Source organism: Taudactylus pleione, unplaced genomic scaffold, assembly GCF_031769625.1.
Source record: "Taudactylus pleione unplaced genomic scaffold, aTauple2 ptg002751l, whole genome shotgun sequence".
Lineage (NCBI taxonomy): Eukaryota > Metazoa > Chordata > Amphibia > Anura > Myobatrachidae > Taudactylus > Taudactylus pleione.
Genome location: NW_028287126.1, coordinates 1361430 through 1386979, shown reverse-complemented (window position 1 = coordinate 1386979; position 25550 = coordinate 1361430). Strand labels below are relative to the sequence as shown.

At 46.8% G+C, this 25550-nt stretch overlaps 1 protein-coding gene across 11 annotated transcripts in view; it reads left to right on the top strand.

Annotated features, from left to right (window-relative positions):
* Nucleotides 1-25550, top strand: part of UBR4 (ubiquitin protein ligase E3 component n-recognin 4) — a 97062-nt gene that overhangs the window by 29278 nt on the left and 42234 nt on the right. For 4 of the 11 annotated variants that reach the window (XM_088466281.1, XM_088466280.1, XM_088466277.1 and 1 more), the window contains exons 31-70: nucleotides 3505-3703; nucleotides 3793-3981; nucleotides 4062-4125; nucleotides 4207-4398; nucleotides 8894-8964; nucleotides 9357-9504; nucleotides 9582-9806; nucleotides 9911-10081; nucleotides 10173-10355; nucleotides 10816-10974; nucleotides 11063-11215; nucleotides 11301-11528; nucleotides 11857-12014; nucleotides 12146-12317; nucleotides 12412-12613; nucleotides 12705-12868; nucleotides 12948-13164; nucleotides 13466-13682; nucleotides 13847-13879; nucleotides 14456-14519; nucleotides 14601-14735; nucleotides 14814-14988; nucleotides 15071-15211; nucleotides 17266-17387; nucleotides 17852-17963; nucleotides 18289-18360; nucleotides 18503-18642; nucleotides 18749-18926; nucleotides 19036-19140; nucleotides 19836-19973; nucleotides 20159-20327; nucleotides 20404-20500; nucleotides 20591-20698; nucleotides 20793-20909; nucleotides 21296-21505; nucleotides 21711-21860; nucleotides 21961-22188; nucleotides 22272-22350; nucleotides 23868-24086; nucleotides 24193-24361. In XM_088466281.1, the coding sequence (XP_088322407.1) occupies nucleotides 3505-3703; nucleotides 3793-3981; nucleotides 4062-4125; nucleotides 4207-4398; nucleotides 8894-8964; nucleotides 9357-9504; nucleotides 9582-9806; nucleotides 9911-10081; nucleotides 10173-10355; nucleotides 10816-10974; nucleotides 11063-11215; nucleotides 11301-11528; nucleotides 11857-12014; nucleotides 12146-12317; nucleotides 12412-12613; nucleotides 12705-12868; nucleotides 12948-13164; nucleotides 13466-13682; nucleotides 13847-13879; nucleotides 14456-14519; nucleotides 14601-14735; nucleotides 14814-14988; nucleotides 15071-15211; nucleotides 17266-17387; nucleotides 17852-17963; nucleotides 18289-18360; nucleotides 18503-18642; nucleotides 18749-18926; nucleotides 19036-19140; nucleotides 19836-19973; nucleotides 20159-20327; nucleotides 20404-20500; nucleotides 20591-20698; nucleotides 20793-20909; nucleotides 21296-21505; nucleotides 21711-21860; nucleotides 21961-22188; nucleotides 22272-22350; nucleotides 23868-24086; nucleotides 24193-24361 (6073 nt within the window). The remainder of the gene's footprint in view (nucleotides 1-3504; nucleotides 3704-3792; nucleotides 3982-4061; nucleotides 4126-4206; nucleotides 4399-8893; nucleotides 8965-9356; nucleotides 9505-9581; nucleotides 9807-9910; nucleotides 10082-10172; nucleotides 10356-10815; nucleotides 10975-11062; nucleotides 11216-11300; nucleotides 11529-11856; nucleotides 12015-12145; nucleotides 12318-12411; nucleotides 12614-12704; nucleotides 12869-12947; nucleotides 13165-13465; nucleotides 13683-13846; nucleotides 13880-14455; nucleotides 14520-14600; nucleotides 14736-14813; nucleotides 14989-15070; nucleotides 15212-17265; nucleotides 17388-17851; nucleotides 17964-18288; nucleotides 18361-18502; nucleotides 18643-18748; nucleotides 18927-19035; nucleotides 19141-19835; nucleotides 19974-20158; nucleotides 20328-20403; nucleotides 20501-20590; nucleotides 20699-20792; nucleotides 20910-21295; nucleotides 21506-21710; nucleotides 21861-21960; nucleotides 22189-22271; nucleotides 22351-23867; nucleotides 24087-24192; nucleotides 24362-25550) is intronic. The other 7 variants (XM_088466286.1, XM_088466285.1, XM_088466279.1 and 4 more) reach the window with 6 other exon arrangements.

The window sequence follows — 25550 nt, the reverse complement described above, 5'->3', positions numbered from 1 at the left end:
CGGCCTTTCCTCAACAACAAATCTCTGAACAAGTTTATCAGGGTGCCCAGGTTTCGTATGGAAACCCTCTGTTCCATTATCCTAGCTATGGAACCTGGGGATTTTATGGTATCTCTAGACATGCAGGACACTTACCTACATGTACCTATAGCACCTTCTCAACAACAATATATCCGGTTTGCTATACTACAGCAACATTACCAATTTCAGGCTCTTTCAATTGCCCCCCGGGTCTTGGTCATGGCAGTTATGGCGGTCTCTTTTCGTCGTCAAGGGATCAGACTGCTCCCATACCTGGAGGATCTATTGCTTTTAGCCAGCTCCCCAGAGAGACTCTTTACCGCCATCTACAGGTAACCATTGCCTTTCTTAAAATGCGTGGTTGGCTGATCAACTGGAAAAAGTCTTCCCTAACACCCTCTCAAAGGATGGTACATTTGGGAGCCCTCCTGGACTCTGTAGTTCAGAGAATCTTCCTAACGGCGGACAAGATTTCAGTAATTCAGCTCAAACTACGCAGACTGTTCCACAATTGCCGAGTGTCAATTCACTCTGCAATGCAGGCCTTGGGATCAATGGTGTCCACATTCGACATGGTGGCGTTCACCCAGCTTCACTCCAGGCCCCTACAACACCTGATACACTCCAGGTGAAACGGGCTACCCTATCTGCTCAAATACCAGATGATGAGCCTCCCCCAAGAGGTTCGCCTGTCCCTAGCCTGGTGGCTACAGACTTCCCGTTTGAACAAGGGTCATCCATTTTGGATCCCCGACTGTCCTGTCCTCACCACGGACGCAAGACTCCGAGGGTGGGGCGCAGTGACAGGCCAGCACTTCTTCCAGGGCCGATGGTCCCCAGTCGAGGCAGTGTTACCGATCAATATCCTGGAACTTCGAGCCATCTACAAAGCTCTCTCTCTGGCTCAAAATATTCTGGAAGACAGGCCAGTACAAGTACAGTCCGACAACGCCACGGCTGTGGCTTACCTCAATCACCAAGCACTTTAAGTCAGTCAGCAATGACAAAAGTGTCCCGCATTCTCACATGGGCCAAACACAATCTCCCAGCCATGTCCGCAGTGTTCATCTAGGTGATTCTCAATTGGGAAGCGGATTTTCTCAGCCGTCACAACGTGCATACAGGAGAATGGTCTCTACATCCAGAAGTCTTTTAGCTTCTAGTTGACAAATGGGGTCTTCCAGAAGTGGGTCTCATGGCCTCAAGACACAACAACAGGCTTCCAAGTTATGGAGCCAGAACAAAGGACCCCGACGCGGCCTTCATAGACGCATTGTCAGTGAAATGGAACTTCCATTTGGCATAGCTCTTCCCTTCAATATACCTGCTTTCTTGAGTGCTTCGTAAGTTCCGACAGGAGGGGGGCACAGTCCTGTTCATAGCTCCGGCTTGGCCCAGACGTCATTGGTACTCCGATCTTCGAAGGCTCTCCATAGACATTCCTCTTCAACTTCCTCTACGAGCAGACCTGTTGTCTCAGGGTCCATGTCTACATCCGGATCTAGCCCGTCTGTCTGGCTAAGGGTTTTTCCAGCTCTGTGGTCCAGACCATGCTTCGAGCATGTAACCCGGCCTCAGCCAGGATTTACCACAGAATTTGGCATACATGTTTCCAATGGTGTGCTCCAAGAAACTACGACCCGCAAGTCTTTTAAGGTTTCTTGAATTCTTGCCTTTCTTCAGGCTGGATTGGATCTAGGCCTCCTAACATCTCTGAAAGTGCAGGTCTCCGCTTTGTCTATCTAGTTTCAGCGCAGAATTGCTACTACACTGGATATTCACACCTTCATGCAAGGTGTTCTAAGTATACAACCTCTCGTTGTCCCTCCTGTTGCTCCATGGGATTTGTCAGTGGTACTCCAAGCACTTCAGGAACCTCCATTCGAACCCCTGGATTCAGTGGATGTCAAGTGGCTCACTGCAAAGACTGTTTCTTCTGGCTATAGCATCTGCCCGTAGGGTTTCGGATTTAGGGGTGCTTTCATGTCGCTCCCCCTTTTTAATATTTCATCAAGACAGGGCTGTTCTTTGAACACACCCTGGCTTCCTTCCCAAGGTGGTTTCTCGCTTCCACATGAATCAGGAAACCGTGCTTCCGACCTTTAAATCACCAGACCTCTCGGCAGGTGAGGCCTCTTTTGGATGTGGTCCGTGCTCTGAAGATCTATGTGGACTGTACTAGTTCTATCTGGAAACCGGACTCCCTCTTTGTCCTATATGGATTCCACAAGAAGGGATGGGGAGCTAACAAACAGACTCTGGCCAGATGGATTCGGATGACTATCTCACAGGCTTACATGCAGACTGGTCTTCCTGTGGCAGCTTCAGTATCTGCTCATTCTACTCGCTCTGCGGGTCCCGGCGTGGCGCCTTAGCTGAACAGCTATGCAAGGCGACCACATGGTCTTCTGTCTACAACTTTGTTATGCTGCACACACAAGGTCAGATTTTGTTTCAGATCTGAACGATAACGATTGTAAAAATCGTTCATATCTTTGACATGTATGGCATGCATCGATGAACGATCCATGTTCCCGCATGTCGGATAACGATCTCTGACAATGACTGTTTGCAGTCAGATTTTGACGATTTCATTCATTTTAATACTGTCAGAAATCGTTCATCGTTGATGAAATCGTTGTAAAAATTGTTCATCGTTCAATCGTTCATCGATCTGCAAATCTGACCGTGTATGCACCATTCGGTTTTATGCCTTTGATACATTTGCCTCTCAGGAGAAATCTATGCCCGAAGGAAGCATCCTATCAGCTTAGGAGCGTTCCCGCCCTTGAATAACTGCTTTTGGGACATCCCCAATGTCACCCTGTGGAGCCCTATGGACCCTGAAGAAGAAAAGGAGAGTTATGGTAAAACTTCCCCTTGTTACCTCTTTCTTCAAAGTCCATAGGGTCCACAGGGCACCCGCCCTGACGCACTTGGCTTCTATGGGTTTCTTTTCTTGGTCACTTGTTTCCTTCTCTGTGTGAGTGTGAGTCCTCAGTGTACCAGTCTTCCTTCTCTCCTCTCCTGCCTTGGGCTTGTGAACAAAACTGCGTTGCCCTGTGGGCGGGGTATAGGGGGAAGGACTGGAGCATCCTGGGATTGAAAAGCTTTGCTGTTGGTGTCCGGTCCTCCAGGTTCCACCTACACCCCATTGTCTCCCTGTGGACCCTATGGACTTCGAAGAAAGAGAGTTAACAAAGGTAAGTTTTACCATAACTCTCCTATTCTGTGAGAATAGAGAATTACTACAAAATACTGTCGTAATTACAGTCCACACACCCCTTTTATACAAGCTGAAAATCGTATTTGGTAACGCTTGCAAGGCAGGTCCCTCTATCAGCCTTCGGCATTCATAACCAAAATCGAGGGTTTGTACCATGCTATAGGCAACAAGGAAAGAATATTTTATTTCATGATGAATTTCTTGCATTTTTTTTTATCCAATTGGATTATAAATTGTCTATTACTCACCCTGCACAGCCGAGAAGAACCCAAGCCCCAGTCTGCTGCATCTTTGCGGGACACTGGCTCAGCTTGCCTGTGTGGAGCCTTCGCAGTTACAGTCCTGGCTGGTCCGTATGACAACTCCCCCGCCCAAGGACTCCGACCAGACGGAGATAGTTCAGGAAAACCGTCAGTTACTCCAGCTGCTCACCGCTTACATTGTGCGAGAGAACAGGTAAGAGAGTCCGCATCGCCCAGCGCGTCTCCCTCTTCAGTGTTACACCCGAGTTCTCCGCTGATATTTGTGGTGGTTGTGTCCTGCAGTCAAGTCGGCGAAGGTGTTTGCACAGTCCTTCTCAGCACACTCATCCCTATGGCCACAGAGCTGCTAACCAACGGTGATGGGACTGGTTTTCCAGAGCTGATGGTGGTGATGGCCACCCTGGCGAGTGCAGGACAAGGCGCTGGACACCTCCAGCTTCACCATGCCGCCATGGACTGGCTGGCAAGATGGTGAGTTCCCCAGATGCGGTTTCTAAAATGAGTTCTCCAGAAATGCAGCCTGAAGGTCCTGACCGAGCTTTCTCTTGCAGTAAGAAATATCTCACCCAGAAGAATGTGGTGGAAAAATTGAACAACAATGTCATGCAGGGGAAGGTGAGGATACCCCGAGTCACGTGTAGTGGGTGAGCATTGGTACCGTGTGTGACCGGTAATAACCGTATTATATCTCTTTAGCACGTTACCATCCTGGAGTGTACGTGTCACATCGTTTCGTACTTGGCGGACGTCACCAGCGCGCTGAGTCACCACGCAGGACAAGGACACTGCCACCTCCCTGTGGACGGGGAGGAGCGGGCAATAGAGGTGGATTCAGACTGGGTAGAAGAGCTGGCTGTTGAAGAGGACGATTCCCAGGCTGAAGATTCTGTAAGTCCTCTAGTTTTGTTGTTCTGTTGAAATGGTCTCAAATTGAGTTTATTGACCCAAATTCTAGTAAGACCGGTTTGTGAAGGTTGTTAGGAAATGATGATATTCACTTAGCGTTTTCTAAATGTATTTCTCAGCTAGTACACCTGTGTGACACTATGTTTTGGGAAGCTGTTTGTCTAAAGCTGGCCACACATCTAAAGATTATCTGTCCAACTAGTTGATTGGTTGGAATGAAAATCTGGTAAGGAATACAATCAGCAATTTGCTCCCAAACGTGGACCAAAACTGTTGTTTGAACAAATAGTTTAGATCAAACATTTAACAAACTTGTCTGACGTCATTTTCATCTGTTTTCTGGCATTTAGGAGCAAATTGCTGATCATCAGTTACTCCCATACATTAGCAGATTTTCATATCAACCAATCAACAAGTTGGCTGGTTGGATGTAAGTTGGTCTAGTGTGTGGCCAGCTTCAGTATAACTCGCAGTGGGACCCTTGTGAGAGAAGTTTCTGAAAGATGCTACATCCTAAGCTGTTACTTTTTATTTTAGCCGGTGTGTTATATACAGAAGTTGTTACAAGGAAAGTTTCGGGAGAGTGGTTTTGTTAAAATCCTGGGACTAATCCTCAGCTTTCCTAGCTGAGAGGGGTGGGAGGGGCTGTGGTCTATTTAAGCGCAGGTTTTACTTTTCCAGGTAATGACGTTACACTGCTCAGGTGTGGCACGTTACACTGGATTCTGAGGTGATAAAGACCTGAGAGCCCCAAGATGTTCACTTTAAAGGCCCCTACACACTAGACAATATTTTTAACTATTTGGCAGATTCCGACGCATCGGAATGGCAAATCGTTCTAATTGTCAAGTATGTACGCACTATGCGCGCTCCCGTGGCGTTGTTTGTCGCATCTAAATAACTTTTATACAGGCAGGAAGATCTGTCAATCTCGTTTAAAGATTCACCCTCCGATCATGCAGTTTGTACGCACTACCGATAGACCAGGCGATATAGTTACATTATATAGTTAACGATCTGACCACCAAACCATACAGAATAAATCTTTTGGTGGTTTGTTAGATTGCACAGTGTGTATGCACTATATCGTTTGCCTGGGGGGAGTTCAGGAGAAATCGTTGACGACATCGCATAGTTTGCAATTTGTCTTGTGTGTACACATAGCTTTAGTATCTAGTCTGAGAGGGAGAACCTTCGGATAGAAATTCTACTCATGTCTGAATCCCTTGATGAAAACTGTGTATGGTAAATCCTGGGTGGCTGTAGCTGGCGTCAGGAGTAGGTTAAATCTGATGACCAAAACAGAGTAGCTTCTCTATCTCAACAACGCCAGCCTCCAGACCAGACGCAGGAGAGACTGGCATCCGGACGTAACAGTGAGACTATAGACCTCTTTCCATAATGTTGCATTCTCCAGTCGTATATGCTTCAATCAACCAGGTCTGTCCCATAGTTTCAGCATGCGTTGGGTAAATGGGGTGCAGTGGAACCATAGCCAATGTGTGTGTGTGTGTATATGTATGTATGTGTGAGTATGTGTGTGTGTGTGTATATATGTATGTATATATATATCTAAAGGCCTCCATACATCAGAGATTGATTGCAGCAATCGCGCAATTTCCAATCGATTGTGGCAATTCTGCAATCGATTGAGAATGGGAAAGATTTTTTTATACACAATCGATTGCAAATTGCACGATTGCTGCAATCAATCTCTGATGTATGGGGGCCTTTATGAGGTAAAGGCGAAGAATTAATTGGTCTGGTAAGGAACAAGCAAAATGGCAACTTTGAAGTTATTGAGAGAATTCTTAGTTTGTATTTTGGGATCACAATAGCAGATCTGCAAAGTCTGGGAGGGAGTAAGGGGGTCATTCAGACCCACTCGCGAGCGGCAGTACGCTCGCAAGTGGGTCGATGTTCCCCACTGCGCATGCGCACGATGGAGGGATGGTCAAGACCATCGCGACCATCTTTTTGGACGCTTGTATATGCTGTGGGTGGTCACCCACAGCTATACGAGCGTCCAGGAGGCCGCTCCATTTTAATGGAGGAGGGCCCTGATTCAGAGCGAGCGCTCTGGTCAGAGCGTCCGGCTCTGAATCAGGACCAAAGCCAGGAAGGAATTGGGTGTCCTTAAAACACAGGGGACAATCCATGCATACAGATTCTACTTAACATTTATCTAGCACCTTCTAGACTATAATAGCTAGAATCTGGTTGCTACGGGCAACATCTCCACTTCTAAAAAAAAAAAAAAAACCCTGCAGTTTAGTAAATGTACCCCCTAGGTGTCTTAAGCCATGATCAAAAATGACTAGTACCGTAGTTGTATGAGGTGAGTGATTTGTTATGTATGATCTGCAGACTGAGGGCCTGGTATGAAGACCCCCCCCCCCCCTGGTCTGGGTTAATGAGGGAAGAAATAACTTGACCCCAACACTGGACAGCAATTGGGTCAGTTTTATTATATTATTTGTGATATGCCTGCGCAAAGGTCGTGGGGGGCGCACGACAAAGAGCGAAAATTCTTTACCGAAATAAGCCGTAATGTGCATGTCACTGACCATTCAATTGTTCCGCAAAAGTTCTCCAAAAAGTGCAAAAATGCTAAAATTTGGCAAAGAGGAGGAACTCTAAGGGCCGTATTCAATTAGCGGTGAAAATGGCCGTTGTCTTTTGGCAAAGTACGCAACTTACGATTTTTTTTTTCTGGTAATTTATCATTAGGGGGGGTGTCCATAGGGTTCTGAAAGAAATCCCCACATTTTTAGCCAAAAATAGGGTTTTAGCATTTTTTTTCCCCCCTTGGTCTGGGATGGAGAAAACTTTTCTCCAGTGTTTTTTTCGCCTGTTGCCGTCTATTGTTGAAAACGTCAGTTTTCGCTGCTAATTGAATACGGCTCTAAGAGATTGATATGAATTGTTGTGTTTCGGATAAGCAACGGTTTTGAGGTCGCCCGCAACAGCTGCACTCACGTCAGTAGCGCTGCAAATCTCATCAAGTCAGTTGTTGGGTTATACACATACCTACCTTCTGGGCCAGTGATGATTTTGGTTGATGATGTATATTATATTAAAATGCTAAAGCCTCCACGTTTTGTTATAGTCAGAGGAGTAAAACGATGAAGGTTTCCCTAGAAGCGGTCTGTAAAGTGAGTTTGTTGTAGAGGCCCAATGCCTTACGCCAATTGTGTAGTTCTTGGGGCAAGTTCGTTTCAGGCTCATGCGGAGCAGGATGGAGTGAATCAAAAGGAGGAAAGACCTAGACTTACCTATGGCCAGGGGAAAATCCAGCAATGCCTTGGTAATGGGGAGATGGGGCGATGGAAGCCTGGGGACTAATGCAAACAGTGACAGGAAAACCTTGTGGCAACCGACTTAGCAGAAGGCTAAGTACCCGGGGCAGTGCCAAGCACACTGAGCAGCGCTTCAATTCACTTTTATTTATAGCCGAGTACAGAACTGTTAATGTCTGAGACGACCGTTATAATGTTTGTCAGATATGAAGTGACGCTATAGAGAACAGCACACAAGCTTTAAATCGCAGAAGCAATAATTTAGTTAACATATATATTAGGGGCATCCTAAGTTCCCCTGTCCAGAAATCCAGGCATAGTAGCTGGACTGAATATGGGATTGAGTGAGTAATTGGATCATCTAATATGCATTCATGCTAAAGCCACAATAAATAACTCTCCCTGCTATTCGCCAACTAACAACACCAACACTCAGCTTGCTAAATCTTGGAACTGACAATCTTCATGGCTGCCGGTGCTGTGTGAGGTCATATTCTGCACAGATTCCCTCTGCCGCAGTCTGTCCTCAGTCAATGAAACGTGGATGTTGCCATCAGTTTGAAACAATTAGCTACGTATGTAGCGGGATTCTAACTAATATTTATACATATGTTGCAACTAACCCAAGTTCTTCCTTCTGCTATATAAAGCTTGTGTGCTGAAAGGATAATATTCTCTTGTTACAATATATGCTTGATATATTTGCTCAATATATTGTAAGTGTTGATTCGTGTATTTGTACTTTGTGATTTGTGTAGTATTTTATTTTTTTTATTTTTTTTCAGTTTTTCTTTTAATAAATTCTATAACCGAAAAGCGCCCCGATTTTCCATTATTTACTCTACTCGATTGGGTTATTCCAGTTCCCCCATTATTCTGTGGTGGCTGCTATTATGTGAATTGAGTACATTGAAGTTTTTTAAATGCATAGACATATGATATTGGTATGTATTATTACTATATAGTGTTCCTGGATGGTTCGCGCCTGTTTATTATTGCTTTGTTTTTTGTGACGCTATAGAGCCCAGTAGCATACAGCATTCAGTTCAAATGGCGTAAGATGCATAAAGATTTTACTTTTTTTTTTTTTTTTTCTTTATTTGTGTGTATTTTGAGCGGTTTGGAACCTCCTTACCGGACAACTGACCTAGATCTGACGTGTTTCCTCTTATGATTAGGATGAAGATTCTCTTTGTAACAAGCTTTGTACATTCACCATCACTCAGAAAGAGTTCATGAATCAGCACTGGTGAGTTGGTCGTGTTCCTGCTGCCTATGTGCCCGGTATAACTAAATTGTGCACTGACCTAACTGTATCGCACTTTTATCATTTTTGTAATATGTACATATTGTGTTAATGATATAAAAGAAAAAAAAAAATCTAATGAAGGATGAGATTCAGTAACTCGCCTTGTGCCAGCAGACATCACTGCGATATCCAGATGCTCACATTAAATTCTGTTGCGGTAATCAATTTTGGATAATTTTTCTGCGCACCTCTAAGTGTGCGAGGATTTAATTGCCCGCTAAAAAGAATGAAAACTTTTGTGCGTTTCTGTGGTTTCATCTCTGGAAAGTTTGCAAGCTAGCGATCCATTTCATAGCCTAACCGTGTTCTAACACTCTGCTTGATGCTCACAGGTATCATTGTCACACCTGTAAGATGGTGGATGGCGTGGGCGTGTGCACTGTGTGCGCCAAAGTCTGTCACAAGGACCATGAAATATCTTATGCAAAGTATGGCTCGTTCTTCTGTGACTGTGGAGCCAAGGAAGACGGCAGCTGCATGGTGAGTCCCCTGTGCCCTCGCTCAGGGTATTGGTGTCCAGCAGATTATGTTTAACTACAACTATATATTTCCTTTAGGCTCTGGTTAAGAGAACCCCCAGCAGCGGAATAGGATCCACCATGAAGGAATCTGCCTTCCAGAGTGAGCCTCGCCTCCCTGAAAGCGCCATCAGACTCCCTGGCTCATCCCTCACCGACAAGGGAAAGGTGACAATCGGTGATGGCAAGGGAGACGATGAGAAGCCAAAAAGGAGCAGCTTGTGCCGTAACGTCGAGGGCTGCAGGGAAGAGCTAATGTGTCAAGTGAGTGTAGATTTCTATTGCAGGGTTTATATGCGCATCCGCACCTGTTTGGCGAGGCGCGGTTGGCCATCAGAAGTGACTTATTAAGACCGTGTCTTCACCAGGTAAACACCTCCTTTGCACCACTGATTCTGGACATGCTAAACTTCATGATGGACGCCATACGGAATAACTTCCAGCAGGCCTCTGCGGTGGGGAGCAGCAGCAGAGCTCAGCAGGCTCTAGACCAGCTGCACTCTCTGGAAAAGAGTGTGGAAATGACGGACCAGCTGATGGTAATGGCGCGAGTAGATGGGGGAATGTTCTGATGTGAAGAATGGGACGGACGGGGGGCGTATAGGTAACGATGTGTGTTCTGCCCTCCAGGTTCCTACTCTGGGCTCTCAGGAAGGAGCCTTTGAGAATGTGAGAATGAATTACAGCGGCGATCAGGGGCAAACCATCCGCCAGCTGATCAGTGCCCACGTGTTGCGTAGGGTCGCGATGTGCGTGTTGTCTTCTCCTCACGGCCGGAGACAACATCTTGCGGTCAGCCATGAGAAGGGAAAGGTGAGCAGACTTCTCAGTACATGTAGGAGGATACTTTAGTGTGAGAGAGAGGCTGGAGAACAAAGAGGTATTAGCGGAATGGTCCTGTAATGTGTGGCGATACGTTGGCCATGGTTGGCATAATAAATAGGAGCTTTTAGCTAAATATAGCATCAGTAATATAGTTATAGTGAGACATGCTTTATTTGAAATGCTATTAGATCTATTGTGCTCCAATTAAATTAAGGTAGGGGACAGAGGGGAGGAGGGTCAGACTTGTCAGATTCTTAGGGTCCAAACTGCTGCCTGCACCCTCTATAGTCTGTGATTCCAGTGTTCCATAAAAGAATAAAGAACTTATGGAAGTATAAGAGTCCCGTTCTCTAATCACTTGGTGTTTTCCCCAATTGTGTGTGTTCTATGTTTCTTCCGGTTTTCCACCTGGATAGCCTCAGAAACGCGTTACTGTTTATTGCCGCAGATCACGGTATTACAGCTCTCTGCCTTGCTGAAACAAGCCGATTCTAGCAAGAGGAAACTCACCTTGACCCGCTTGGCATCTGCCCCAGTCCCGTTTACCGTTCTCAGTCTGACCGGTAACCCCTGCAAGGAGGATTATCTGGCTGTGTGTGGCCTCAAAGTAAGTGTGCCCAGTCTACTTCCATCACTGCAGCCCACACAATCATGAGTGATCATCTATAGCCTCCTCCTTCTCTCTCTGCCTCCAGGATTGCCACGTCCTCACCTTTAGCAGCTCTGGATCCGTGTCTGATCACTTGGTGCTGCACCCTCAGCTGGCAACTGGCAACTTCATCATCAAAGCCGTGTGGCTGCCTGGATCCCAGACCGAGCTGGCTATTGTTACAGCGGATTTTGTTAAGGTCGGCAGGAAATGCTACAACCTGTATATCGTTATTCTTGAGATTCCTGGATAGATTACGTATGTCATGCATTTATATCCTTCAGGTTTATGATCTGTCATCGGACGCCCTGAGCCCAACTTTTTATTTCCTGCTGCCCAGCTCGAAGATCCGGGATGTCACCTTCCTGTTCAATGAGGAGGGGAAAAATATTATTGTGATCATGTCTTCTGCAGGATACGTGTACACTCAGCTGATGGAGGAGTCCAGCAGTGCCAAACACGGACCCTTTTATGTTACCAATGTTCTGGAAGTCAATGATGAAGACTTAAAGGTTTGTGCTGGGACATTGCTAGTTTGCTTGCTTGTTTCATCTGCTGGAGAAACGCGTCGGATTCCCAGAATCAGCAGATTCCAGGAGGAAATGGCTCTGATTCCAGTCTGTAACCTACAGACTATTAGAAGTTAAAACTTCCTAATACTTTAGTATAAGCATACACGCTAGGGAACATTTGCTTTTAGTAATGTATTGGAAACTGTTAGGAAGTTTTAATAAATATTCTGGAGGTGGCTGGCTGGTATTGTTAAACAGTTTCTCAGTTCATATAATACCTATGATACCGGGAAAATCTGTCTAATCCCTTTTCTCTGTCCCCTACCAGGACAGTAATGGGCAGGTGGCTGGTGGAGGAGTATCCGTCTATTACTCCCATGTCCTCCAGATGCTCTTTTTCAGTTACTGCCAAGGCAAATCCTTTGCCGCCACCATAAACCGATCTTCTCTGGAGATAATTCTGCTCTTCCCTATTAATATAAAAAGGTAAGTCAGGGACACAGCGGGTATGTAAGGAAGATACTACCTAGGCAGACGCTGGCTGCTGTAAGCTCACTGAGCAGTCCTTCTTAGTAATGTGTTTTTAATTGCTTACTACTATTTTCTTTCTAACACAGTTCAAACGGAGGAAGCAAGACCTCGCCTGCGCTCTGCCAGTGGTCCGAAGTCATGAACCACCCTGGGTTAGTGTGCTGCGTTCAGCAAACCACTGGGGTCCCTCTAGTGGTCATGGTCAAACCAGACAGTTTTCTGATTCAGGAGATTAAGACCTTGCCAGCTAAAGCCAAAGTGAGTGGCGATAACACCGGAGTAGTGAGCGCGAGTGATTTTTTTCATTTATTTTTTTCCCACCCACACCACCTTATTTTCCTTTTACATGCAGATTCAGGATATGGTGGCCATAAGGCACACAGCTAGCAATGACCAGCAGAGGACTACCATGATTCTCTTGTGTGAAGATGGCAGCCTGCGTATCTATATGGCAAACGTGGAGAACACCTCGTACTGGCTCCAGCCCTCTCTGCAGCCCAGCAGCAGCATCAGTATCATGAAACCCGTGCGCAAGCGCAAGCCGGCTGCCGTCAGTAAGGATGGCTTATCATTCCCCCCCCCCCTAAGAACAGTGTCTGCAAGTATAGCTCCAGTGTAAATAACTGGCGACCTTCTCTCTTACAGTGACGCGGGCGTCCAGCCAGGTGACCTTTCCCATCGATTTCTTTGAGCACAATCAGCAGCTGACAGACGTGGAGTTTGGAGGGAACGATCTCCTCCAGTTGTATAATGCGCAACAGATAAAACACCGCCTCAATTCCACTGGGATGTATGTGGCCAACACAAAGGTACACGCAATATTCTTAACAAGGCCTAGCTTGCTGCCGCGCCAGCCCTGTGCTGAACGACTCGCCCTTCTTTCCATAGCCTGGAGGTTTCACTGTAGAGGTTTCCAATAACAACAGTACAATGGTGATGACTGGCATCCGCCTTCAGATCGGCACACAGGCCATTGAGAGGGCCCCGTCCTATATTGAGATGTTTGGGCGTACGATGCAGCTGAACCTAAGCCGGGCAAGGTGGTTCGACTTTCCTTTTACACGGGAAGAAGCGTTACAGGCTGACAAAAAACTGACCATATTCAGTGAGTCCTGTGTTGTCCTTGTCAACTTCTCATAGGTTTCTCTGTCGTTTTACTGTTAAAGTCCAACTATTGATGGGCTGTCCTGCAGGGAGCCTGCATATGTTAGTATGGTGCGACCCTAAAGATTCTTCTCTATAGAATGGTCTTTCTGAAAAGTATGGGGAGACCGTGTGAACGGGACCCCTAAATTTCTTACGGATTATGCGCTTTTTTTTTTATAATAACAAATGTGCTACTTCCGCCAATTCGCTTTCACCATAGCACCAGTCTTTTTGGTAACCTACCTTCTTGCTTGTTTCAGTGGGTGCCTCTGTGGATCCAGCCGGTGTTACCATGATAGATGCTATTAAGATTTATGGAAAGACAAAGGAACAGTTTGGCTGGCCGGACGAGCCCCCAGAAGAGTTCCCCTCTGCGTCCGTAAGCAGTGTCTGCCCCCCAAACTTGAACCAAGGCAATGGGTCCACAGATGGGGAGACGACAACGCCGCCCTCAAGTAACGGCACTGTCATAGAAAGGTGAATGTCTTGGTGTCGGTTTAGTCAGTTGTGGTAGCAGTGGATAGCATTGGTTAAGACGGTATGATCTGTTTTGGGGTTCACCCTCTGTCTGAGCCCCATAACTCTCTTGGCTTCACATGTTCTTGTTTTTTATTTATTTTTTTTTCTTTGCTCCCCAAAAGTTCTGACCCAGCACCCTTAACGATCTTGGACCGGTTAGTAAGTTTTACTTCCTCTGCACGAGTGAGTGTGAGCGCGGTCTCCCTGCTGGTGTCCCACCTCTTGCGCTTGTTTGAGTTAGTGGCCCTGAGTGCATGGCGGTGTCGGTCATATACCTGTATAACCAGCCGCTCTAGTTACCGACTGTCTGGTGAATAATCATTGGTGGGCTTTGGGCATGAGTATTAACATTTCTACTACATTAGGATCAGGTTTCCTGAATAGCTAGATCCCGGACATTAATTATTAGTTAAGGTTAATAATGCACTAAAACAGGTTTTTAAAGTTTTCATCTGTCACTGTATAGAAAAACAATTACAGTCACGGAACACTACCAAAATGCAACAAGAATTTGGCACAGGCCTGGGGCTTTTGAGTGGCTTGGCTTGCACCCAGGCACTGTTTTTTGCATTAACCTTTCACCTCTATTTTATGAACCCCCCCCTCCCTCCCTGTACCTGTAGCAGAACTAAGCAATACTCCAGGTTTAAGGCTGTAAATGTGCGGAAGTGCTGCAGACCTAGTTTTTGTATACGAGTGTTGTAGTCACACGCTGTTTTGTACCTGCCTAGGCTGGTGGGAAGCTCTTTAGAAGCCCTGGAAAGCTGTTTTTCCTTTGGACCAGTTCCTGAGAAGGTAAGGGCTTTATTTTTACTTTCCGCATACACTCAGATTGCTCATCCGCACGCTAACGTCTGACTTGGTTCTTTGACTCAGGAGAAGAACAAGTCGTCAGCTCTGGAGCTGGCCACGGTCCTGCTGTCCATGCCGACTCCGGCCAGCGTCCAGCTACAGACAAAGAGCCTCTTGGCTAGTCTGCACACCAGCCGCTCGGCATACCACAACCACAAGGTAAAGTGTGGACTTTTGTCGGACTGTAGTCTTCTCAGTGTTTAGCTGGAGGTCACGAGTTTATTTTTATATCTGCAGGATCAAGCATTGCTGAGTAACGCTGTCCAGTGCTTGAGCTCTTGTAGCCACGACGGGAAGGACTTGGATCCAGAGGTATTCCAGAGACTGGTAATCACTGCGCGTTCCATCGCCATCATGCGCCCAAACAACCTTGTCCACTACACAGATTCCAAAATCCCAGCAGGAGAGACAGGTGAATGATGGTAAAGTGCTATCTTTGTTTTATTAAAGTGTCCAATGTTTCTTAATCTCAATATGATGCGTTTTACTCTTAGACAACAATGACGAAAGCAAAGAGATTCTCAAGGGCAGCGAAGGCGAGAGCTACAGCTTCATCACACAACTTGTCAACCAGTTCTGGAAAGTGCACGCATCCAAACCCAAAAACGCGTTTTTGGCGCCTGCCTGTCTGCCCGGTACGTTATGTTGCCACACACTTACCTTGTCGTCATTCCCATTAGCACGTTCCACATTTACGGTTTACTATTTAAGGGGGGGTTTTAAGGAAACAATGGGAGTACAACTTGTTATTGGCGGTAGTGTTATTACTGCCGATGGAGCAATGTTTATATACCACATCCTTGTCCTGCAATGGTTTGTGCTGTAAGTCACCGTTTCGTATGTACATTGCAAAGCTCTGCGGAACGCTTGTGGCGCCGTATAAATACGTATAATAATGACATAGGAAATGACTGTTACACAAAATGCAACATGGTTTCAATGGGTCGTTTAGACTAATGCTCAATCCTTGTATACATTGGCTAACACTGGACATAGAGATAGAGAGAAATAATATCCTCCCTCAGTTTTCCAAATATTAAGTCCTATTAACATAGCACTTCAGAGTCCTAACGACATCCAATGAATGAAGAGATCCTTCTTCCTCCAAAGAGAGGGAATATTATTATTTGTTTCTCAGTGCCGGACTTGCTTTACATCTATTTCTAGCATATTTATTAAAGCTTTGCTGCCGTCAAAGACCCTCAATCCAACAAATAAGAGCTGCTATTACTATTATTTCTCCTTCATCCACTAGGGGGGACACTGGAGGGGATGCAATTGGGAAGCCGGCTGACATCATACCGACAGCCGGCTTCCCGACTGTCATATCCCGGCGAGGGTGAAATGACCGGCGTCTAGATGTAGACGCCGCTCATTTCACCGGCGCCCGGCATCCCGACCGAAAGGGGCGGGAGGGTTAGGTTTAGGGCTCCCGGGGGGGGACTTGGGGATAGGCACCGCCCAGGAGGTTAGGGTTAGGCTAGGGGGAGGGAGGATTAGGGTTAGGCACCACTGGGGGGGAGGTTAGGGTTAGGCACCCCCCGGGGGGACTTAGGTTTAGGCAGCGGGGAAGGGGGGGGTTAGGATTAGGCACTTGGGGCGCAGGTTAGGGTTAGGCATCCCTAAGGTGGGTTAGGGGGGTAGGTTAGGTTAGTTCATACTTATCTGGGGACTACGGGGATTTCCAGTGCTGTCGGGCTGCCGCTGCTGGGATCTGTTCCTCTGTCGGCCTAACGCTGCCGGGAATAGAACTGCCGGCCTTGCGGCCGGCGGTATTACATACTGATTCCCACTGGAGCTATAACACTGGGGTATAGGGGTGGGTCGAGTAGAGCCGGGCACTGAAAGAATATCTAAAGATGTGACTGGCTCCTCCCCCTCTACGCCCTAGTTTTTAAAATGTGCCGGAGCACTGTGGGCTGTCTCCAGCCCTATTGGATTTTATTTTCTCAAAAACCCCAATGTATGATTCCTCTCATACAGGGCACCTGAAGTAGGCAACTGTTTTTTCTGCGTCCCTCAATGTTCAACTTGCTTTTTCCTACAGTGTGAAAGGGCCAAAACCTAGGAGCCCACAATTGTGATTCTTTAATGGTCAGAAAAAAACTTTCCACCCATGGCCTGGCTAATTATCTTATCCAGTTCTAGACCAAATGAGACATTTGCTAATATAGGCAGGGAAGAGAGACGTTTTATATTCTTCGTCTTCTTCCCAAAGCCTTGAGCCAGAGATTTGGATGTGTTTTTAACCAAGGTCTTCATTTCAGACCTGGTTATCTGTGACTTCTAACCCCCATAAAACTGCAAAAGCCACTTTTCCCACAGTCCCTTTAACCAAGAGTGGCAATAAAATGGGTCGAAGCTGTTGCAGCTTCAATCTTAAATAGGCCGCAACATTCAAGATTGGCATAGTGGTGTACTGGACCAAGCCTTCTTATAGGGGGCATTCACCTTGGCTGGGGATTCCCATTCATTCTTAGCCTCACTAGCGATAAGGGTCTGCAACCCACGTGAGACCCGGGAACCTCTGTTTAGATTTACTAAAGCTTTGGCTAAACCTGAAGAGCTGATGGGAAGACAATGGGCTCTGTGTTTCTCCTTCTAAAACGCATATACTTTAATCAAAGTACTTCTAATCACAGGTTACTTGCTACCTCCTTTTTATTACCTTTTATTGTGTCCCCTGTAGGACTTACCCACGTGGAAGCCACCGTCAATGCCCTGGTGGACATTATACACGGATATTGCACATGTGAGCTGGACTGTATTAACTTGGCCTCCAAGATCTATATGCAGATGTTACTCTGCCCGGTGAGTGGATGGTGTAGTGGGAGGGGGAAGGCGAGTCGGCTACAAGGCTTTGGTGTATAAAAGAGGCTTAGAACATGGGGAACCTCTGTCCATAGCTCATATAATATCACCTGTCAGCAGCGATACTTCCAATGTGAGTGTGCAGCCAGATACTACTATCCTTTTGTTGTGATAATAAAGTTTGGCATTTCACTCTAACATTATGTAATCTATATAAAGAATGCAACTATCTTGAAGCAACAATAAAAATATAATTAAAAAATTGGCTAAAATTGTAAATATAATGTATTCGTCATCCATCCGCATAATCTTGGTTTGTAGCTGCGCTATAGAAATGTAAAATAGAGGTATTGAAATAACGTGGCTTTCAGTAGTTTGTATGCTGTAGTGGAACTACAAGTCTCAGCATGCCTAAGGCACCAAGCCTCCACTAATCTATATCAATGACACCTTTTCATCTGCAGGATCCAGCAGTGAGTTTCTCCTGCAAACAGGGTCTGATCCGTGTCCTTCGTCCGCGGAACAAGCGACGTCATGTGACCCTTCCATCCTCTCCACGCAGCAACACGCCCATGGGTAAGCGCAACCTTGTTATAGGTCCAGCACCGAATAATCACACCCTCCAAGGCTGCAGATTCCTCTGAGACACTAAACAATTGATAAATACAAACATTCAAACTATTTCTGTTTTAATATGATGTGAAACTTAAGAGTGGACTAGTGTGTAACAGAGCTCTGGTTGTAGCATCAATGACTTTATTGTGAACGTCAGTGTTGTCCCTGGCAGCTTTTGTCGGGACAGCTGTGTCCTGGCTGAGACACCTGCAGCCTCCCGTTGACCTCAACGCACAGCGTTATCCCCCCATAGACACCCATACATCATCCTTTCAATTCTCTCTAGGTTGGAGAGCTTGGTTTCCTTCAGGTGTGGCTGTAATTAGGATGCCTCCGCCATACAAGGACCTCTTTAACCGTGAGCACTCGGGTTTCTGTTACCCTTGGCTAGGAATGGTCTCCTTTTATTGTGGTGGTCCTAGTGATGTGACCTATGCAGGCAGCCTGTGGTTTAGTTGGGTGCTAAGAGGATGGGGTTGTGATCAGTCTTTCTGGCCCAGGAGACAAGGACGATGACGACGACGACGAGGCTGAAGACAAGATTCAGACCTCTGGAATGCCAAATGGCGAACACGTGCGGCAGCAGAGCCAAGAGCAGAATGAGGTCGACCACGGAGACTTTGAGATGGTGGTGAGAATTGTGTGTACTGGCCGAGCTTTTGCTTGTAATCCTATCATGATGGTACAGACTTTGGGATGGTTGAAATAACGCTCCTTTTGCCCTCTGTTTTTTTTTTTTTTTTTAGTCTGAGTCGATGGTCCTGGAGAGTGCCGACAGTGTGAATAACGGCAATCCGTCACCTTTGGAGGCTCTGCTTGCGGGCTCAGAGGGCTTCCCACCAATGCTGGACATTCCTCCCGATGCGGATGATGAGACCATGGTGGAATTGGCCATTGCTCTTAGTTTACAGCAGGATCAGCAGGGTAAGCTTTCCTAGTTTATGGCTGCACGAAATGTGGTTTTATGTTAGGTTGACTTCTGTAGGGCACATTTCACAGCAGAATAACCCCCGATCATGATCTTTCTCATCAGGGAGCAGCAGTAGCGCCCTGGGACTCCAGAGTTTGGGGCTTTCTGGACAGGCCCCTAGCTCGTCCTCCTTAGATGCCGGAACGTTGTCTGACACCACCGCATCAGGTAACGGAAGATCACTCGGCCTCTTGGAGTTATCATCATGCTGCAAATTATGAAATGTGTTCACTTTTTGGTGCTGATGCAGAGTTAAACCCACTCATGTTCCTGTAATGTATCCTGTATGTATTTGCACTGCTCTGCACAGAAGTAAGGGCGTTGCATCCAAATTCTGTCACATCTATGCTTGTGAATGGATTGTAAAGGGGCCTGATCGTGTAGGCAAAGTTGAATGAGGTTGTGTTGCTGGGACTGCTGCCTTTGAAGAGCTGGATGTAGGAGAGGATAGACCTGTTTAGTGGCATATAGTTTTACACCTAGCACAGAGTAGGTACAAATACCTAGTAATAATTATTGGTAAACCAGGCACACACAGAGGTGGACGCATCACCACCCTTATGAGCAGAGTTATACACCTTCTGTTTTTTGTTTTTTTGAGCAAAGTACTCCCAATTTACTTCTAACTCTGCATCGTGCCCTTTGTGTGTGAGTAAGGGGCCGGGGAGATGGACTGTGCACTGGGAGTGCTGCTTACACTAATCTCATACAGTAAGACGGCTTTGCGCTTATTACAGTCCTGTTACTGCTGCTGTTTTGTGTCTTGTTGATTGGGGGGGGGGGGCAGGGGGGTTTGGTGTTTCGCTGGCTAAGTTAGTTAGAGACTGTGTTTTTACCTGTAACAGCTCTCCTCATGCTTATAGCTCCAGCATCGGATGACGAAGGCAGCACGGCCGCGACCGACGGCTCCACACTGCGCACCTCCCCGGCAGATCACGGAGGCAGTGTAGGTTCGGAGAGTGGTGCGAGCGCCGTGGATTCGGTAGCCGGTGAGCACAGCGGTACGTCTGTCGTTAATTAATTGGTTTGGGTTAAAGAGCGCGTATTAAGAACCCTGTATTACCTGGGTATTACAACACAGGCTGCTTGTTTTGTACAGTGCATCTATAAGAGGGTCACTTGCTACCTGCAGACAATTTGTTCATCCATTGAGCAGAAATGGAATAATTTCCTTTTTCTCTTTTAGTCTCGGGTCGAAGCAGTGCGTATGGGGACACAGCGGTTGAGGGGCATCCTGCTGGGCCTGGAAGTATCAGTTCTAGCACTGGGGCGATCAGCACCATAACTGGCCAACATGAAGGGGAAGGTTCGGAAGGAGAAGGCGAGACTGAAGGTGATACCCACACCAGCAACAGGTCTGTACAACCTCCGTAGACATCACCTATTGACACTACACTGGATGACGTCATGATGTTTGTTTCCTGCCTGTAGACTTCACATGGTTCGGCTAATGCTGCTGGAACGCCTCCTGCAGTCTATGCACAACCTCCGAGGTGTGGGAGGGGTCCGTGCTATCCCCTACATGCAGGTAAAGAGAGGCGTTGAGAAACCGGTAGTCTTGCAGAACCTTTCGGGTATCGCATAACAGGTATTACAATTTGGGGTGATGTCTCCGCAGGTGGTGCTGATGCTGACCGCTGATCTAGATGGAGAAGACGAGAAGGATAAGGGCGCCTTGGATAACCTCCTATCCCAGCTCATTGCAGAGCTAGGCTTAGATAAGAAGGTAACGCCGCTGTTCTTTGTCGAATAAGGTAGATATCGCACATCTTGTTCTTGATTTGTATTTGAGATGTCCTCTATCTACCTCTCTGCCCCAGGATGTCTCCAAGAAGAACGAGCGGACGCCTCTGAATGAAGTCCATCTTGTAGTCATGAGGCTCTTGAGTGTCTTCATGTCCAGGACAAAATCTGGTTCCAAATCGTCTATATGTGAGGTGAGTTTGGTGGTGGTCAGTTATTTGAGGCATTTGTGGAACTGCTGAGGGTACACGACACCTGAGCCTTACTGGTGATTGGTAAATACTCTCATAGCTTATATGAAGTTCATGGGTTTCTAAGATTTGACGGAGTTCTATGTGTTTAAGATGTACATCAGGCCTGCCCTGAGGACCCCCAACTCACCAGCCCCATTATAGATGATACAACATTCAACTACTGATGTAATTAGACCTATTAATGTTAAAGTGCATTTAACCCAATGAACAAAACAGAGATGATCTGGTCTTTAAATACTTGTGCCTGAGCTGTATTGTTAATCTTTTATAGCTGTGACGCGCTGTGACTGGGGTGTTTATTTTACATGTCCCTCTTCACTCTGTAGTCATCCTCGCTAATCTCCAGCTCAACTGCGACTGCCTTGCTGAGCTCAGGGGCTGTGGATTATTGTCTCCATGTGCTCAAGTCTCTGCTGGACTATTGGAAGAGCCAGCAGAGTGATGAGGAACCCGTGGCTACCAGCCAGCTCCTGAAACCTCACACCACTTCATCCCCCCCTGACATGAGCCCGTTCTTCCTCCGCCAGTATGTCAAGGTGAGCATAGCCAAGTGTTGCAGGGTTCACTGTTATATAAAGTTCCTGATGAAAAATCTTTTCCCATTGAAGCTACTTAATGTATCAACTGTAATGTTGAGTGGGACAGGATTTCCTGGTTGCTTAGGTTTTTTTTTTGTGTTCCTGACATAAGGTGAAACGCGTAGGTGGTGTTTGACTGCTTGGTCTGGTTGTCTCCTTGTAGGGCCATGCCGCTGATGTGTTCCAGGCCTACACTCAGCTTCTTACAGAGATGGTCCTCCGCCTGCCTTATCAGATCAAGAAAATTGCTGATACAAACCCTCGTATCCCACCACCAGTCTTTGATCATTCCTGGTTCTACTTCCTGTCTGAGGTCTGCAGATAAGACACAACTCCTTTTAGGAAAAAAAAAACAAATCTGTGGATTTTTCTTATTCAGTAATGTATCATAATTATTTATCTTTTTGTTATAGTATCTAATGATTCAGCAGACACCGTTCGTTCGCCGCCAAGTACGGAAACTCCTCCTGTTCATCTGCGGCTCAAAAGAGAAATATCGCCAGCTCAGAGACCTCCACACACTCGATTCCCATGTCCGAGGTATTAAGAAGTTGCTGGAAGAGCACGGTATCTTCTTGCGTGCCAGCGTGGTGACCGCTAGCTCTGGATCCGCGCTACAGTATGACACTTTGATCAATCTGGTAAGATGGGGTGAGGTGACTGGAAGCAGCGGGCGTCTAATGCAGATCCGTGCACGGTCGTGATGCAACGACTTGTATTTCAGATGGAGCATCTCAAAGCCTGCGCTGAAATCGCGTCCCAGCGGACGGTCAACTGGCAGAAGTTCTGCATCAAAGATGACTGTAAGCAATACAGGGTTATGTGCGGTATTACATGGGGTCCAAAAACACATGATGGTCTCTAATAACCAATTTCCACCACTTTTCATAGATCAGCACTGAGATATTTCATAGTTAGGCTTTTTTACTGTCCTATCAATAGGTTGGAGTCACTGACTTGTTTGGTAGTTTTCCACATTTGGAGAGATCTCGGGGGTATTCCCAGTTGTTTTAAAGTGGCAACAGTTTAAAATGCAAAATCAGCTTTTAAACTATTGCCGCGTAATAAAATGGGCAGACTGGCCGGGATCTCGCGACGCCTGAAACTTTTACTTTTCTCGCCTGCGTCTTCTGCTGATGCTGCAGCCGATTTTTCACCGAAAGGAGAGACTCACTTACAGCGTCTTAACTGTTCTATGGCAGGTGCAGCATCCTCCATATTGAGTACGGCGTCCTGTGTGAGCGTTCCGACGTCTTTGGTCGCAGCCGCATTCGGCGACACACCCGCCCTCTAAAATTCAGACCCTGCGTCGGATACGGTACCGAGTCTCTGAGCGCTAAAAATCTGTGTGACCGGGACGCATGCACAGACTAAAAACATCGGCCAACTGCGTGCGGCATCGACACTAAAAGTGCCTACACACTTGGCGATGTGCTTACGATCCGACATCGTGTCCGATTTCCCCTTGAACTCTCCCCGGCAGCTCCCCGGCAGTCGTGGGCACGATTTGGTATTAACTGTCCAATGTGACAAACGACCTATCGTGCCTCCTAACTATTCCAGTGCATCGTGCCTCCTAGCTATTCCAGTGCATCGTGCCTACTAACTAGTCCAGTGTATCGTGCCTACTAACTAGTCCAGTGTATCGTGCCTACTAACTAGTCCAGTGTATCGTGCCTACTAGCTATTCCAGTGCATCGTGCCTCCTAGCTATTCCAGTGCATCGTGCCTCCTAACTAGTCCAGTGTATCGTGCCTCCTAACTAGTCCAGTGTATCGTGCCTACTAACTAGTCCAGTGTATCGTGCCTACTAACTAGTCCAGTGTATCGTGCCTCCTAACTAGTCCAGTGTATCGTGCCTCCTAACTAGTCCAGTGTATCGTGCCTCCTAACTATTCCAGTGCATCGTGCCTCCTAACTATTCCAGTGCATCGTGCCTACTAACTAGTCCAGTGTATCGTGCCTCCTAATTATTCCAGTGCATCGTGCCTCCTAATTATTCCAGTGCATTGTGACTGAGATCGTCAGATCTGCCCTACAGCGTGGCAGATCTGAAGATGCGATGTACGACCTGCGGGGACGCGCATCGTGATCGTGAGTGGGCACTCACTATTTGGGCATGTTATACACGATTTGTCGTCACGATGCGCCTGAATCGGGCAAATCATGTAAAATTTCGCTAGGTGTGTAGGCACCTTAAGCTCCGACAAGGGATCGGCCGCATTATGTGGAGCTTTGTGCACCAAGTCTCGCTGAGCTATACAGAACCTGAGACCAGTCCATACTGAGACACTAATGGCTGGCTTTGTTTGTTACACAGCCGTCCTGTACTTCCTGCTACAAGTCAGCTTTCTGGTGGACGAAGGCGTCTCTCCGGTTCTGCTGCAGCTGCTCTCCTGCGCTCTCTGTGGCAGCAAGGTTCTGTCCGCAGCTTCATCCTCTGGTTCTTCCACCGCTCACTCCTCTGGGCAGCCGGGAGCGCAGACCAAGTCGTCCACCAAGAAGAGTAAGAAGGAAGAGAAGGACAAGGAGAAGGACGGTAAGTGGCTGCTGTAGACGTCACATGGTGGCTGAAGCATCTGCAGGTGACTTCACCACTGATTTTTGGAACGTAATCACAAGCAAAGGGATGTGTTATCTTGCAGGTGAGGGGTCTAACAGTCAGGAAGAACAGCTCTGCATGGCGCTTGTCAACCAGCTGAATAAATTCGCCGATAAGGAGACCTTGATCCAGTTCCTGCGCTGCTTCCTCCTGGAGTCCAATGCTTCGTCTGTCCGCTGGCAGGCGCACTGCTTAGCGCTGCACATCTACAGGTCAGCGGGTGCTACAGAGTCTCTCCAGATGGCTGTTTTGTTGTTCATTATATGGGAGATACTGGAGCCATGGCAACACGCACAGCCTGCAATGGGACTTTGTGCCTAACTTTATCCCCTCCCCCTCCTGTAGCCTAGCCGTACCCCTCCCCCTAGTAACTAGCGGTAAATCTCTGCCTAATGCATGATGTGTGAATTCCACGTGTCAACAGTGTGAACATGTCAACGTTCTGCAGATGCCAAGATGGTTAATGTTGACATTGCAACATTGTCGACATTGTGTTGTCGATATTTGAAATGTGTGTTTTATGACTACATTCCTCTTACCGGAGGTTCAGACTTTTTGGGAGGGATACCGCCATTCAGGCCTCCATTAGCTCCTTGGGACTTGTATTTAGTGTTGTTGGCATTATAGCTGCTTCAGTCAAGAGGGTGGCATAGACTGTGGTTTATAAGTCTCCCTGTCTCATTTTTCAAGGGGGTAGGGCTGTACCTCATCCAAAACTTATCTGTTCAGCCTAAGGTGCTATTTATATTCCGTCATTGTGATTCCAGCGTAGGAAGAGGGATTTCTGTGAATGCTATTAGTGCACTGAATCTGCGTAGCGAGGACACTACAGGTTAGGAAAACATGATCTGGTCCTCTGTGATGCTCACGTATGAGGGTGAACATTCCAGCTGCTCGGTGGATCATTTCTGTGATTCATATCTTTGCATTCAGGGGGGGAACCTGTTCCTTACATTGGGAGACCCCTGTGACCGTTTGTGGGTGTCGCAGCCTGAAGCTTCAGCTGAGCTGTATCATTAGGACACAAGGTTTTCTGTTCACCCCTTTACTACGATTCAATATCTTGTGTCCAAGGACGTCAAATTGTGGTTGAAAGGTGCCATCAGCTGAAACTTTATCAACACACCCACATCTTATATAAATCTCCATGGCTCAGTATTCCCCGTAGTCATGTGGGACAATGTTTCTATACTCTCCTGCTGTTAAGTTTCCCAAAGTTAGAGCTCGAGTGTTTTCAGGGGGGATACTTGGGGTCTCTCTCTCGCTCTGTTTTTGTCCTGTTGAGCTTGGTTAGAGAAATCACCTTGTTGGGAATATTGGAGGGAGGAGCACTATCTGTTTGGTACTTATCTGAAGTGCCAAAGTCCCATTGGAGGCTCTATATCCCCTTGGTCTAATGCC